Source organism: Rhodnius prolixus, unplaced genomic scaffold, assembly GCF_049639745.1.
Source record: "Rhodnius prolixus isolate KJV_2025 unplaced genomic scaffold, Rpr scaffold_1, whole genome shotgun sequence".
Lineage (NCBI taxonomy): Eukaryota > Metazoa > Arthropoda > Insecta > Hemiptera > Reduviidae > Rhodnius > Rhodnius prolixus.
In genome coordinates this window covers 17,428,629-17,446,187 of record NW_027411581.1, presented here as the reverse complement: position 1 = coordinate 17,446,187, position 17,559 = coordinate 17,428,629, and the positions used below count along the sequence as shown (strand labels likewise).

The window sequence follows — 17,559 nt, the reverse complement described above, 5'->3', positions numbered from 1 at the left end:
TTATCTTTTTTAATTATTTTATTTTCTTTAGAGCACACTCCGTAAGGTTAAGGTAGAAGAAGAAAAATACAAAATATGGGTTTTTCATTATTTGTAAACCATAAATGGCTCTGTTCTAGTTTTATGTCTGGCCTTGTACAGCACCTGTTGCTAAAAAGCTATAGTTTTTTTTTAATTTATTTTTTCTTCTCGTGACAACTAATCGCTTCACCTGAAATCAAATCGCTGCAAACTGCTTCACTATTCTTTTCGAAGAAACAACAGTTTAGAAAAATCTTTCAAAGACAATTTTCCACTAAAAAAAAAAAAAAAAAAAATGTAATTAGGTATTAAATAAACCGAATCTAAATATTTTAGTTTTAATAAATTATCAAAAGTTTTAAAGCTTGCGTGTTGTTAGTTTTCTTATCACAGCAGTCAATCAAAACAATACAGCTCTAACAAAATACTGGGTTCATTAATTGGGGGTGCAAAAAGGGGTGAATGTTCCACAGATAAGAACATATGCTACCCTGAATTGTTTACTGTTCCTTTCCGTACATTAGCGTACAAAGCACTTTTTATTGACTTGTTCAATTGAAATCTATGTTTATAATAGAGTTTTTTATTTTTAAAAAATTAGTTTATTCAAAACACAGATATTAACACAATTATTTATTAAATAATTACAGCTTGGAGATGCTCAAGTGGGCTGTTGGCTACCAAAGGAAAGGTGACGAAAGTACGACTTGTTGCAGGCCACCTTTTCGCAAAACTAGGCGTCGTTCTGCTGGAAAGGAAAATTCTGTAAGTTTATTTTCTTAATTTTTTATTTAAATAATTTATATAAGTAAAAGACAAAATGTCTTCTAAATCTTATTTTTCCTTCAGGAGTGTCGTGGGAATGAAGGCTCACCTAGAACACGTGATAGCGTGTATATGCGATTAGAAGCAGTTCCTGCAGCTCTTAGAGATGTTAGCAACTATAGGCTGGAAGAAACTCCACCTAGGACGCCACAATCGTTGAGACATCAAGCGATTAGAACTGGTGTGAAACGGCCAAGGAAATGGGATCCTCAGGGTTGTCGATCACCTCGTGAGAAGAAAAAACAACCTTGTGTTGAAAAACATGATTTCCATGACTTTGGTAAATTCGGAGGCTGGATGTCTGCTAGCAAATTGTCCTTGGATTCAGAAAAATCGACTGTACAAATTGAATACTCTCCAGGTGCTCTGCGTAACGCTGTTCCTCCTAGTTTACTGGGCATTGCCGGAGAGTCACCTCCCACCAGCCTTTATTTTGTCACCAATAATTCACCCAGTCCAATTGAATTAGATCATAAAGAAATTCCTTTAAGTCAGGAAGATAAAGAGACAATATTAAACACTCCTGTGAACAGGAGAGGAGCTGCTGTGAGGCGAGAAATTGCCCGACGTTTATGGGACGCTAGTTCGCCTCTTAGTGCGCAGTTTTCTCCTTTGGCTCGAAGTTTCAACTTCCTCCACCTCAGTGGTGCTGTTGGCCCAAATAGTAACAAAAGAACTTCTAGTGAGTTGTCACTATCGCCTGTGCCTTTTACTGGCCAAACAGTTGCCAGTGGCAAACCTGCGTTTCTCTTGAGTCCGTATAAACCGGATATTATTAAGGAATGTGTACAAACGAACAATGATAGGAACAGTAATTCTTTGAGTTTAAACAGTGTAAATAATAATGTAAATAAGTTGGATAAGGGAGAAGATGAACGGAATTCCAAGAGGAGATGCGTCGTGTTTAATGAAGATATTTATGAATTAAATTCATCGATTTGTTGTGATGAAGAGGAAAGAGAGAGCACGTCATTTGCTACTTCAGTAGATCTGGACGCACCCTCTGAACTGAAAAGGCAGAAGGCGATCAGAAGAAGAAGGCCAAAAGAAGAAAAGGATGAGCGGCCAGCTAATAAAATTATGCGACGCTCTTGCTTAACGTTGCCAGACGGCATACCTAGTCCATTTGAAAGTCCAGCCTTCGTAGCTAGATTATCTCGGCCATTGCCACCGCCTTCTAAACTAGTAAACGATAATCAAAGCGCATGTAAGCGAATATCTAGTCCATGTGATGAAGAAGTCACTGGAGTGAGGCCTCTAGACGCTTCGCCACCTCCCACTGAATACCCAGTTGATGAACGCAGATTTGAGAGACCTAATTCCTTATGTTCAGATATTACTTGGGATTCACATCGCATGAATTTTTTAAGAACGCCTAAACTCACTTCAGCTCACATTTTGCACGATGCAACCCTAACGGAAATGTCAGCCACTCCAGCTTCAGCTTCATCCTCGAAAATTGAAGATGACGAAGATGCTGTCTCTAGTTTAGGTAAAACAAATTTCAGCAATTATCTTCTTCTTTCAAAGAGTTTCCATTTATCAATAGTAATTAGTTCCAACTGGACGATACCTCCAGTATTCGTGTGACCCAAAGAGCATGAGAGAGAAACTGCGAATTCGCCTGCTGGTCTTCTTTTCTAATCATAACTCTTAAACAAAAGCTCCCAGAAATGTATATGATGAATAAATTTGAGGTTTTTGAGTAAACACAAGAGCTTTGATCTTGGATAAAAAAAAAGTTTTGGCAAGAATAGATTACCCGGAAGTACATTTCACTAAATAAATTTTTTCACTTGAGATTTTCTCCAAAAATTCTTCTAGGTTTTCTTTTAATTGTAACTTTTATTTTCTTTTTTGTATTGTAACATTTTGTAAGTTTTACAAAATTTCTTTTAAAAAATTCTATACGTCTTAAGCGCAAGAAATAGGTTAAATTTCCCTCTACTTAATAAAAACTAAAGTCCTGACACTTGTTGAATATTAACGAGGATTAAATGAGCAGCAAAAGCTAAATGCGCTTTCTGGAAATGTCATTCCAGAGAGGCTTAGGATTACTTTTATTCGGGGAATATTAATTTTAAAGGGGTTACGCTACTTTAAAATGTAATTTTATTTCATTGAATCCCCGCATTACCGAAGCTAACTAACTGGTAATGTTCAAGTTTGAAGGAAATTTACAAATTAGAACCATGAGCAATAACAGTCATGGGAATTTCACATTTTTTGTTAAATTTTGTTTACAAACTACAATTCAAACTGGTATTAGGATAATCGAACCTAGATTTAAAAGCAGAAAGAAGAAAAGAATTACTTAAATGAATTTATTTAAGTCGTTAATAATTGTTCTTTAAATATTTGATTTTATTTACAGGCTCAACTAGTCTCACCGAACGAAGTCCTCTTCCAATGGTAGATGGTCAGTCTCGATCTAGACGATGTTTGACATTCACCTCGCCTTCTGTTAAGGGCAGGAATAGATCGCAGCACAAGAGGCTGGCGGGATCCCATAAACTGCAGCAAGGTAAATTTAGTGTTCGTAAAAAAAGGAATATATTAAGTTTCATGTAGCTTATCCCATTTTTAGGCTTGTAGAACGAAATGTGTTGTACTCGTTCACGTAGGGGATTCACCGAAAAAGAACTATATTAAACACAATAATGGATCCGCTACGCTAATAAGTGTTCTTTATTGCAAACATCTTGCTTGTTCCTTTTTCTTCTAACTGGTTTAGGCCAAGGATTAAATTATCATGTTAGTCTAGTGAAAATTCCTTAAGTTTCACGTTTTGTTGCTACTTTGTTTTCCTCAGAGCCTCTGAATTTTGTTGATTTTTATAATTCGGTTCCTTCTTTTGATCCAATAGATTTGGGAAGTTGATAATTATTATCCTTTCTTTATATATTTTATTTTTATCAATTGATTTCATTTCTTTGGAAAAATTTTAAAATATTGCGAATATTTTATTTGTACATAACCTGGCCCACAAGTTCTTTTTAATAGTTACTCATCCAATTAACGTATATAGTAAACTAAACTGACTATTCTGTGCTTAAGTTCACCCACCAAGAGCATAGACAAAACAGACTCTAGCAGTTCGTTATAGTTATGCAGTATAATCATTTCAAAATAAAAGGAAATGAGAGAGAAAAATCACCACAAGTGGATTTGAATTTTAAAAAATAAATAGATATCTTCTTCTACGGTATTTAAAAGTTCTTGTTCTATAATTTACTGTACAAAATAAAAAAAAATATAGATTTGAATTTATTATCAAAGTTGGAGGGCCGTTTAATCAGAACTTTAAGTGGGTTTTATATTTTCTGCCTTTATTACTTTTCCAACTTACTTAATTGTAATAGAAGATAAGAAAACAACGAAGTTAAAAAAAAATATATCGCATCTAGTGAAGAGGGGACCACCTCGGTTTTACTAAAAGGAAGCTTTGACACGCAATACTATAATTTACTTCAGCTGCTGAAGATCTTGTCTTACGAAGTTAGTGGACATGCAAATGTCTTGAACCTCTGTTTTCAGCAGTGTGTAGACCTTGTAACAGCTGTTTAAGTTCCTTCTGCTAGTTACTGCCTCTAGTTACTTGTCCTTTATTTTGGCAAATCTGGGACTCTGTGCGATTCAATTTTCAAAATAAGTCAACTACATCTGTCCATTCTTATCTCTAGCCACCTTCATTCATACTCGTAGAACCAAATGAATGATGCAGCCATTGAGCTAGTTTTTCTTCTTGGTCGATCTTCCCTTTCTGTAACTTCTTGGATACTTCAACATCTTATAGCACAACATGGAAACTATTGATTTTAAAATTAAGAATTAAGAAAACTAATAATTTCTGAATTAAAAAAGTAGTAAATTTTGAGAAACTTAATTGTAAATTACATAATTATTTTAACAACTTTTGTTTTAGGAGAATTGGAAATAAATATCTATTACAATTCGGGCATGCTAACCATTCATAGTAAGTGATTCATACTTTTCCAATTTATGCTCTTATTGATAGATTTATTAATAATAAATAATTTACTTTGTTTCAGTTGTAAGAGGAAAAAATTTGCAACCAGCTTCAGGAATAGGCTCTTGCAATGCTTATATTAAGGTAAATATTTGATACCTTTTCGCAAATTCAGAAATTATCTAAGGATGTTTGGATTGTCTTAGTCGATTTTCTATTTGTACTTTATTAATTTTTATTTAATTTTATTCAATGTAGCTAAAGGTAATCAGCACAAATATATTGGAGCTGGAGGTATTTTACACTGACACTTAATAATGCTGCGCTCAACAAACATTTTATGTTTGTTCGCATGATATAAAAGACAGTTCTAGTTGGAGGAGACATTCAGAAATCTTCTTTTTTTTTATACATTAATCCTATTTGCTATCTCGTATAATCATTGACAAAGTAAAGTATTGAAAATCAATGATGCCAGTCACTATTACATACTTTACACCACTTTAATAAATTGACGTGACCATAATGTAGCGTTCGTTAAATCGTCACGGTGGAAAACACAAATAAGTTCAATAAATTTGTGTATAGCGTGATCGTTTTAGGAGTAAGGTGAGTATTAAATTACATCATTGTTAGTAAAGAATTTTAGATTGAAGATTAGGCGATTGTTGGTTTAGCAAGTTTTAGTGAAGTAAAAAATAATAATAATAAATTATCAAACTTACGACTGAAAGCTGGCTCAAGAATACGGAAAAGAAACGAAATTTAAAGTTTGCTAGCTTCCTGCAATTTTTTCATTTTTTAGTTAGATGTTTACGCACATTTCTCTGTGGGCGTTCTGCGCCGAACTAGCGGGCGCCTTTCCGACGGATTTGCCACCTGCTTGTATACAGTGGGCTTGCGTTATATGCTCTGACCCAATATTAAGGTGGTAAGTAAGGGGATGCCAACATAGTTTCTAATGGGTTGAAGGCCCTTGGCCCTTTCTCCGTGCTCTTCGTTTGCTTTATTTATAGAACCTTGAACAATGTATAATAAATAGCTTATGCTGAATAAGATATTGATCTAGTAAAGTATTGTCATTTATGATAAATCTTGATATCCTATCCAAACATTGAAATAAAAATCGAAATGACTCCATCTGACTGTCATTGTATCCATTCTTATCAGCAGTTTATCAGAATTTATTTAACTGGTTATCCAGAAGCTGGAAATTGGTACATTGTTTCTTTCTAAATTAGGGTTTCTGATGGAGCACGTTTAAGGAACTATTCTTTATTTTCCATTTTGTACGGCGAAAATGTATCCGATGATTTACTTTAAAGTTTGATCTCATAGATCTGAAGTTGATCTGATTTAAAGGCATGTTAGTTTATTTTTTCATGTTTTAACTATTCAGAAAAAATTATTTTGTAAAATGTTATTTATTTAAACTGTAACCTTAAACTTCTCACCTAAGTGCCAACTCGAACTACACAAGCATGTTAAGGTTTATAATAAAAAACAAAAAACTTGTTTTAAAAATAAAACAAAATAAACATCACGATAGATTTTTAAAAGCTACGAAAAAATTATTATTCTTGTTTAACAATCTAAACTATAAATCATATTTTGCATAACGAAAACTTTGAAAATACTTTATAATTTAAATACTTGAAAAATAAAAATTAAAGATAACTTAAGGTGACTAAAACTCAAATCAATTTCAAACAAAAGTTCTGATGATTACATTAACGACACGGTTAGCATAACTTCGGATGGCAAAGTATTTTCGGCGGGAGGTAGGTTTAAAGCTTTCTTGAAAAACGGCATTTCTTATTTGAATGCTAAAATTAAAGCGTTGCAGAAAACAAGACAGCTGCTTCCTTCTCACCCACATTTAATCATAGGTACCTGTGGATCCATAAAATACTACCCTCGCAAGCTGTTAAAGTTTTACTCGCTCGCCCTAAAGCTGATTCAAGTTAAGAAACTGTTCGGAAAAGAAGCTTCCTCCAGTAGGAGGAATACTACAATAGTCCAATTATTGGATCAATTTTTCAGCCGTAGGGTGAGATTAAAAGTATTAACCTTTAGCAGAGATCAAGGAAAGGTTTACCGGACCTGCTATCTCTAAGAAGAACTGTAAATCAGCAAGAAAAAGCATATGGATTTACTCCCCTATGCAACTATTTTCTAGATCTTGAGTACAGTTGCAAGAGAGATATAATAGTTTCTAGCATTCCAGCCTTGAAGGCTTGTAGGCCAGCCATGCACAGCGGTTATTTGGCAATTAACAACGCAAAAAAGTACTGGTCAAGAATAAATACTGTTACTGAAAAGCATGAAAATTTCAATGGAATATTCGCAACAGTTCAATAGGTTCCTGCCACATCGCTCCTCATTTTACCTCAATTATCTAAACCCAAAGACATCATTAATCCAAAATATATTCTTCGTATTTGAGTAGTTTACTGAATGCTCTTATAATCGAAGATTTAGACCGACTTTTTAGTTTTTTCCTAACTTATTCCTAATTCTTTTTCCTAAGAAAAGTTTATTTATTTATTCTTCTTTTTTTTCAGGTAAGCATGGTGCCAAATGCTACAGAGAGAACATTTTATCGGACCTGCGTGAAAAAGGATTCAAATAATCCAAGATTTGATACTAAATTCTCCCTTGAGTTAACTGAAGCTGATCAAGACAGACGAGTGTTAGTTTCAGCTTGGCACAGAGATCGAGGGAATAAGTAAGTCGTGTAAATTTTACATCTTATATTTAGCTTTAGGTTGCCTAATATTTGGATTAAAAGTATTCAATTGTATAAACTTTATAAATATTAACTTTTCCTTAATTTGCGTAGTTTTGCAAATAAATCTCTTCCCGTTTCATAGTTGAAGTTAAATAAACTCGTATAATCTCGCCCTGATAATGAAAGTACTAATAGTATTTTCTAACAGCCTACTTAGTCAAAACATTGATCTAAAAAAATATTGATTATGTAGAAGTGATGCAGTCATGTTAAATTTTCGAAACTAGTTTTCATATAAATTACTAACTTGGAGTTCGCCAAAATGGAAAACGCCCACAACAGTCTCATAACGATATCATTCTTTTGAAAATGACCACAATATTTTGTTTAAACTTCGTTTTCAAATAACTATCTAGATGCAAATCACTTTAGTTGGAACACATTTTTTTAAATAAAAAAATAGTACCTCCTTCATGTAAGTGATTATTATTAGCCAAATTAAACTTTCAAAAAAACTTTATACTCAAAATTACGGATGTAATATTAATAAAACGAATTCCAAATAAATACCTTCTGCCACATTTCAGCAGTTACGAGAAATAGCAGCGAGTGTTACGCTTTCAAATTGCAGATAAAAGTGAACAGTGATCCATCCATAAAAATTGTAAAGTCGTAATATTGGCTCTATCGACGCTTGTTCGCAAGAAATCTTAATGATAAAAACGAAGAAAATTATAGGCTACTCACAGGAGTAGAGATGGAACATTATCCTTCAATAGATTCCCTGCAACTGCATTACAAGAGACAATCAGAAGACAAATTGTAGAGCATGAGTCAATGAGAAAGTGAAATCCTAGAAAAAATGTTAGGCATAAGGAAAATAGCGTGAAGATCCTGCAGCAGCCGTTACCGAAAAATAGTGGCAGCTAGTTTGTCGACTAATTACTGAACGTAAGGGTGTTATTAATGGAAATCACCTGATAGTTTGCACCAGCCTGTGCAACATTCAATTCAGAGTTCGAGTGGAGACAATTTTTATATTTACTGCTATAAAACCTCGAAAAAGGTTTGAAAAAGCTTTGATATGACGTAATAATAAGAAATCCCGAGTTCATCAGTGCCCGGCGCTTTAAGAACGCTGGATTAGGCAGGATAGCACGCTTGGACTAAACTCGGTTTATCGACTTGCGAGTCCAACATTATAGAAATCTTTAACCAAAAATATTACAACCAGGAAAATTAATTATAATTTAATTTCTCCAACTTGTATCTGGATGTATAATGAATATTGTGTTAGTTAATAATAAATGAGAACCAGCGCGGTATTACAAAGTAGCGTTGGAAAGGAACGCAACCATCCAATAATTCACCGCACTAACACAGTCATTGAGCAACCTTCCGTAAGCTTAGACTTTATGATTCCCAAGGTTGTACTGTATTTTTCCATTCAGCCTAGCTACAACCTAAATGTGAACATGAAATAACGGAAGGTGGAAAGTTATTGGGAACTCGCTTATCAAATATTCAGATGCCTCTTCGTCCTCCCTAAGTCGGACATAATGTAATTTACGAAACTCACATCAGCTCTTTAGTTCTACCCGAGCTATAATAACTTCTACCCACATTCACCTTGTTCTCTCCCCCATCCAGGCAAAAAGAGTGAGAGAGAAGAAGTCAGTTTATTAAATTTCTTGGGAATTAGTTCCCATCTGGACAAAATGGAATAGCACATCTTTAAATCTCCAAATGAAGTCAGTTGCGTTGTGTATAAAATACTAAAGAATTTGATAATAAATCATAATAATATAAATACAAAAAGTATAAGAATTGAACAAAAGGTAGTTGGACGTTAAGCCCGCATGGAAAAAAAGACGATTACTTTATTTTATAAACAAAAGAAGAATATGATAAACTCATTTTTTATTAAAAAGAATATAAATGATTACATATATAATTTAATGTGAATTTGAGAATTTTAACCTTCTCTATTGATGAAGAAAGGAAGGCTAGCCAGCGGATCTTTGAAGTCGTGCGAATTAAGGGTACTAGGAGATTGATTAAGTCAACCCTCGCCAATCGCTTTGGAATCTTCGGTTTTATGTTCTATATAATGACAGGATAAGGTAAATAGGTTGTGAAATCCAGAGTTAAAAAAAAAAAAAAGTGTAGTACTGCTTATTTTTCCAGGCTTCCTTTATGATGTTTCGAGGATAGAAGCAACTTGTTTGTACATTCTTCACTATAAATTTTTCAAGGCTTAGTCTGGGAATCGCATCTAGCACCACCTTAACTTTGCAGGCTTCGCCTCTAACCGCTCGGCTACCGTGTCCTCTAAAGAAAATGTACAGTCTTGACTAGAACTTTGGAAATTAGAAAGTCGTGTAAGTTCACATCATATTTTCAGTTCCTTAGAAGTCATATAATACTAAATAATAAAACGCTAAATTAGTATTTACCAAATCATATTAAAGAAATGCGTGGGGATCGACAATTTATAGTGAACAAGAAGGAGAACGATCTTACAGAAGGTTTAAAAAGCACTGCTATAGTTTTGTTATACCTATAGCTTTTTTCTCCCTCCTCTAATGACACATAATTCAAGAGTATTTCGCACTATTATTTATGGTGAATAGGGAGGGAAGAAGCGGTCGCTGCCCAAACCACAGCGGGTTCTTCCAGCTATCCTATTGGTGGTGTGAGGTTTAGTTTTACACGGTTTATGTGAAAGCATATTGAACTACTCCGCTTGTGGCTACTCTAAACCGATATACTCGCTCACATCAACTATCTGAGCAAGACCTTATGGCATTGTGTTTGAAGCTGTCAGTGCCTGTGTTATTTTTGTTGTTAAATTGGACACCAAGATCCTAAAGAAGTGACTAGTCCACTTCTTCCAGTTCAAGTTAATTAATAAATAATATAAAATATGATATCCCTTGTGTAAGAAGATACGTAAATAATTATAAAAGCTATGGTAACTCATTTACAATTATGTTCACTGTAATTACTTCAAATAGATATTTAATTCAAAATGATCCTAAGTTTGTGAAGTTACTTTCTTAACGTAAAGAGGATGAGGGAAGCGCGACTAGCAGCCGGATAATGTTTATATTGTTTGATACAAGTGAAAGGGATGGCCGTGAGACGAGGGATGCTGGATACACATAGGCAAGGAAACGTTCAGATCAATGCGGAAGTTTTGCGCTCGCGCGGCTCACTAGACCCTGGCGGGTAGTTCTGCAGACAGCACGCGCAGAAAGAAGGTCTAGCTGTTCAGTAGCTAACCTGGAACCGGTCCGTCTTTTTCGCCACACTCGTTTCTCTTCTCAGTCGGTTTTCGTTGAATGCTCTCCTTTTTCTTTTAATTTTTTCATTTACTTCAGCATCATACATATATCTTATCAGCTTGCACAAGTTTTGTCGATTAATATGGTGTTACATTAATGGTGTTTGGTTGAAGTGTGTGTGATAAGTTAAGTGACATGTGCCCAAGAAGTTAATGACGACTAAGACAGAAGCTATGGAGCACAGTAGTATTTGTACATTGTACAGACCAGAGGTGAGAGAAAATCAAGTGAGGTTATCGGGTCATAGTAAACGGCTTCAGAATCGATTGACCTCCTACTATACTTACGTTGGGTTTCTTATACGAAACTGAAAACTAGCAAAGATACTAATCATTATAGCATATTCTTACACTTCATATGATCCATATGTACCGTGTGTCTTAAGCATTTCTACTCACCCGATTATAGTATTTCTGTGATCCTGTGATCAATATTGTATTGTCGTCTGTAATGTATTCACGCTGGCCCACTCTTACGGTCATCAACTAGTTCAACAGGCTTTAGTACTAGCTTTTAGTTCCTCCACTCTAAAAGAACTTCTTAACTGTAAATTATTTCGCTGACACTACAACGCCTTCTAGGCATTCCTTAAAATCTACGTTTATTCCTTAAACATTACACAGATGGTTTTCTTTCATATTTTTAGAAAGTATTTAATTTAAAAAACTGCTATTAGGTAAACAAGTTTTGAAGGAAATTGAAATTGAATTAGAAGCTCTTTAATCATAAAATCTAAATCTAGCATCTTAAAATGGCAAAAATAATCACTAAGAAGACAACTTAATTATAGAAGAAACCCTATCAAGCAAAGCCAATAATGAAAATCATATTATTGTTCTCTTACACAGAAATACCTTCTTACATAATTAACTATTGATTACCACATTCCAATAAAATGAAAATATTTTGTTTAATATTTAAAGAATCCTTCAAAGAAACTGCTTAAAAATGCAAAATTAAAGTAGCATAACTACAAAATTGTCTTGAGATAGAGAAAACTATAATTTCGAAGCAAAAATTATGTAATGTTGTTACTCCAAATCTAAATGGGGTAATATTAGATTAGTGGACAACCTGGAACTATTCAAAAATTTAATTATGTAATTAATATGTGCTGTCGAGATGGTGGCAAAAAGACGAGTAGTTTTTTATTTGAACGATTCCTCGCCAATCTTGAATCCTTAGATTTTAATAGCCTTCATTTACTTCATAAGATTCGTTAAGCAACTGAGCGACATTTTCTTTTACAATAAGAATTGTTTAAGCTGTTGTAATCGGTGGTAAGGTGTTAAATTTAAAATGCAAGCAATATAGGAGCAGGAAACAATATAATTATATTTTTTAAACTAAAATGCTAGGCAAATCACTTCAGCAATTAAAAAAACCTTTGGAACTTTTTCAAGTGTGAGTTCCCAATTGGATTGGATTATGTATGGTAAAGAATGCACTTAATAACTTTCTCAGTTCAACTTTGAAATAAATAACTCCTTCAAGAGTTAAAGTATTTCGCCTGAGGGTAATGAATTTAAATTCATTTATCAATTAACATTGCTAATGTTTCTTAAAGATGGACTTTTAGCTAGTTCATCTCTTCTAAAGAGATGTCAATATCTCTGAGAACTTTGAAGTCACTGGATTAGAAGGACGTTTCTGCTTTTAGAAGTATTTGATCACTCGGTGATAGTAGATTCTAACATTGATTCTAACATCCAGTTAAGTGAAGTCAAAAGAATAGTTTTTACAATTTGTACATTCTAGGAAGCTTGCGCTAGATAATATTGTGTATCTTTCAGCTAGTAAAGGTATCTTTCAAGGTCTTTAGATAGATAACTTTCAAGATCGGCAACTTCAACTTTTTAACTCCTGACCATATCGCAGAATTTCTCGCAAATTTAACCCAACATTTGCTTTTTGGAAATACTTATTTAAGTCAAACAAAAATTGGGGATTTGAGAAGGCCCTTGAGGGGGGGGGGACAAACCAAAATTGTTGATCTAATGGGAAGAACGATTATTCTATTCACTTTTAACTAAAATTCTGATAGAGCAGTAAACTGCCAGAAACTTTCAATATAGCTAATAATAAAAGTACGAGTTCTGAAAGCAATTAAAAAAACAAAAAAAAAAACAAGTTTTTCCGCATCTCTATTTAATGTAACTAACCATTTAGCGACTCTAAGACATATTAAGTTCATTTAGGCAATGAAAGTTACCCAGAGTTTCTCTAAGGTTCAAAAGTCACTACAGTACACTAAGATAATAGTTTCAACTTACAGACCGCAATTTACACAAGTAGATTACTTTCCGAAGAAGTTACTTAATTAAAATCCACATAAAATAATTATGATATCTTGTTTATTCATTTTACATTTCTACAAGTATAGGCGATTATAATATTTTATATACATAAATATATATATGTTAAATATTACAATTCGCTCCAAGGTAAACGCTCCTTTCTAAGTCACCATTCACACAGACTTAAACATTCCATTCGTCGCACAAGTAGCTAAAACGCGATACAGAAAACTCCATCTTAACATTCAATCTCATCACAATCCACTTGTACATCTACCTTCCAGAACATTTCCAGATAACACTTCTAGACGTCTTAAAAGACAGTGGCATCACGATCTCCTCTTTGATGACGAGAGTCAGTATAAAGCAAAATGTTATTTGAGTGTTACCGTTGGGTAATTACTCAACTCTGATATCTTATATATTGTTATCATTGTTGCTTATAACTCAATAGAATAACGTTAATTGTAACTAAATTAAAAAATAATTATAATAAAATAAAAAACATTACAATTTAAAATAATTTAAACTTTCGTGAGGAATGATAATAACGGACGCGGTACTTTACTACGGGCAAATATTGGAATTTCTTTACCGAATTCTAAAGTTTTGAGACATTGAAAACGAAGCAATATATGCTAATTAGAAACGATCACAAAAGAACGATAGATACTCGTATGTTTGATTATAAGTCGTTCTAATATATCTTACGAAGAAGTATTTGAATGTCACACTAATCATCATAAAAGTAAAACAAATCAATGAATTGATTCCATTCAGCAAAGGTGATAGCTTTTTGACCATAACAGGCTTATTTCCCTGAATTTGGCAAATTTATTGATTATGAGAACTGGATGCATCCGAAAAGTTTATTTGAAACAGATGTTTAGCACAATTTTCTATAATGTCTGGCTAAATAGAAGCCAGAAGATATGTGGCTTTAGTAATGGCTCAAAACATAAAACTTCTCAACTACAGCTCCAACAATAAGGAGGATTAGTTCGCAAGAGTTAATGCACCAAAATTAATATAGAAAAATTGCATGTAATATTGACACAATCAAATAAAGATTAAGATTGACTGTTTTATTCGTCAAAGATTGATTTTCACAGTAGGTTTTTTTCAGCAAGAACAAATATCAACAACCATTATCTTATTGAAAATGTAAAAAGAAATTCAGCTCAACTTAAGGAAATGTATCCAACTTAAAGAGGAACGCTTGCTGGATCGGACGTTAAATGCCACCTAGGCAACTTCCACTTTCTTCTAGCTGGAAATTCTGATAAAAAAGATCAATATTTTAAAAAAGAGAACAAATTACAATTTAAAAAACAGATTGTGATTGAAGTTAACTGTTACGTACATCGCATATCTCCAATGGGACGCGTACAAAATTTATAATCATTTCAATTATCTCTGTATACTTATTGTTACAATTGAAAATGAAATTGAGTAACACTTTCACAGATTGCTCTTCACACAATTTACGTAATTTTACTTTTCTAGAAAATTACAATTCGTTCATAAAACAAAATAAGTTGATTCGTATAAATTAACTTGTAAAAAAGCTTTCAGTTCAAAATATGTATATACATGTATTGAACGACAAAGTTCAAAATCAGCTAGTACCTACCATTCATTCAGATTTTCTTTTCAGCTCGCAATTTAAGACTGTTGAAATAGTCGGAAAAGCTTATATACATTATTATAGTTGTATTTATTCCCTTCCCTATTATTTTGAACTCATTTCTCTCACCACTACTGCTAGTAGGGCATTTAAATACTTGAATAATCACCTTTAATCAATGTTTTCGTGTATCCTTTAAGAATTTTTTCTTATTAAGACTTCTGCAACTGCCAGTTAGCAAATACAAGTAAAATTGTTAAGAGATAACTGAGTGTACAGATAGACTGAGGACAAGCACACATAGATATAATAATGCATAAACGACAGCTATCCAGCGATGGATGTATATTGTCCTTTACAGCTGGAGAGTCACGACTGTTAAACTAAACAGCCGATTTTACGTGGCCACCGACGTTTTAGTTGTTGACGAAGATTAGCCGGAAGCAGGGCTTGAATTAATGGATTTGAATGATAGAATAGTTGTTAGGAATTGAATTCGATCGAGACGAAAAGGAATTTGAAGGTCATTTGTATTTTATAATTTGGGACTTGAAAGAGAGCATTAACAAGTGTACGTAGCATACCTACCAGAAGAAATTAAAATTAGATAAAGATCCATTGTACTTTTAGAAATGCCACTGATATTATTGATTGATAATTCATCATAATACATTCTTATCGAACTATTGATGCACAAGTTTTCAATGAAACGCTATTAAGCACCACAACAAATTAATGAAGCAAACCAATTGTCTTTGGTAGTTCGACCTCCAATCTGTTCGGGTGACTGTTCTTGCTTTCTTCAGAGCTAAGTTAAATAATTTGTCTTCCTACTTCAGTTTACTTTACTTCATAATCATCCCACAATATAAAGTATGATAAAAACCAAAGGAAATATAGACAGATTTTTAACATTAGGGAAACAGTATTTAAATTAACAAACTGAAAATTAATCTCCTACATAGGTAGAAACTATTTCTCTTAGTTTATTTTCTCTTACTTAAGTTAATTGAGTTTGAGAGCGCAATCTTGCAGGATTTGGAAATTAAGTAATAACGGATTCATCAAAAGTTAAGATTCACCTTTAGAAATCAAACAGAAGACAAGTTTGGCTCTTTTTTTTTATTTTCAGAATAGTTTATTTACTCTTTATATTTGCTCTGTCCGTTGAAGACGGTAATCTTCTTCAGCTTCTAAATAATTGTAGAGTTTTCTGAAAATAATCTAATTTTACAATACTGAATGACAAAGTCATTTTGAAATAATCTTTAATTAATATGTAGCTATCTTACTTCATCAACTCCTATAAAACAACTTATTGTTTGACCCAAATCATTAAAAATCAATAAATAATTATCGGGGGTCTATTGATTAAGACATTCAGTTAAAACTTATCAGGAAGTTTGAGACCCATCATATTCAAAAATAAACTTAGAAATTGATTCTCTATCAGGTCTGCACCTTGGGAGAAAGGTTTCTTGCCAGAAATGGCCAGTTGTAAGGAATAAAGAGACCAATAGTGCCCCTTTTTTCTTCATTTAAATTTTTAACTAGCTTGTCTGCTGTTTTCCTCGACTAATTTTTATTATCTATTTATTTCAATTATTATAGCAACATCTGTACATCTTTATGGCAAGAAGGATAAAAGTCTTAATTGATCATAACTTAGCAGAACTTCTTAAATTAAATTTTTAGTTCAATTCTAAGTAATAGTAATAGCGGTGCGGCTAAACTTAAATACTTGTAATCTTTACAAACTATAGTAAATGGTTTCAAGATTTGGTGGTTATGATTTTGCGTAAGCACTTTGATTTAATATTTCCTCAAAAACGGCTCCTGATTTGTTTTAAAATTTGTGCACTAATTGTGTATAAGTAATTCTATAATATTATTTAGAAAATTTTTCCGGGAAATTCTATTTCGGATTGATTTTTTCTAAAGTTTCATTTTGTATAGGATTACAAAATATGTCGTATCTCTTGTGTTCTGTTACTAATAAGGTTAGATGTGTTGCTGAAATCGATTGTAAAGCAAAAGGAATATAAAGATTAGCTTCTTTTTTTTAATTTTGGAAAACCTCAGGTTTTTTGCAGGTATTCGTTTATCTAGTTTCACTCTCAATCCAGTAATGCCCAATTTTTTGGAATCTTAGGATGATTCATGTTAAGAAGCAATTCCTAAAAAATTTTGGGTGGGTTTTTATTGTACCACTTCCTTGCTCATACACTCTACAATAACGTGAAAAGGTCTTAGATCTGTACGCCTATAATCTATACATAATTACAATATTTGCATTTTAATATTGATGTCATTCAATTACCTGAATTTATTTTAATTTCATTATCATTTATATTGATTTCTGTTAGATTAGCTTCTTCTACCTTACTCACTTCCATCTCTCTTTTCCGGCGTTAGACCTATCATTTAGACTCTCTACTGTTATCCATAGTGATGAATTAAAATATACCGCTAATATGGGCCGAAAAAATAAATTAAATAAAAAAGAAAAAATTTGAAAACTAAATTTCTTCTAGAAAATATATTCAATCAAAAACTAAGAAAACAAAAAGAATACAATCTTAAGGAAAGTAAAAACAATAATCAAAACGCTGGGCTCCACCCTACCTTGCTCAGCAAGGTGCAGTATGTGGAAGCCCGAAGGTGACGCGTGCCGACCCAGCTCGAGTGGATAAAAGATGAGAGAAGATTAAAATGATTAGGGGCGCTAATGACCTCAGCAG

At 33.1% G+C, this 17,559-nt stretch overlaps 1 protein-coding gene across 3 annotated transcripts in view; it reads left to right on the top strand.

The window, feature by feature from the left end:
- The window catches only part of PsGEF (Protostome-specific GEF), an 84,645-nt gene that overhangs the window by 27,078 nt on the left and 40,008 nt on the right, over window positions 1-17,559 (top strand). For all 3 annotated transcript variants that reach the window (XM_074131888.1, XM_074131898.1, XM_074131908.1), the window contains exons 2-7: window positions 672-786; window positions 871-2,338; window positions 3,221-3,370; window positions 4,772-4,822; window positions 4,899-4,960; window positions 7,381-7,544. In XM_074131888.1, the coding sequence (XP_073987989.1) occupies window positions 679-786; window positions 871-2,338; window positions 3,221-3,370; window positions 4,772-4,822; window positions 4,899-4,960; window positions 7,381-7,544 (2,003 nt within the window). In that variant the 5' untranslated portion in view covers window positions 672-678. The remainder of the gene's footprint in view (window positions 1-671; window positions 787-870; window positions 2,339-3,220; window positions 3,371-4,771; window positions 4,823-4,898; window positions 4,961-7,380; window positions 7,545-17,559) is intronic.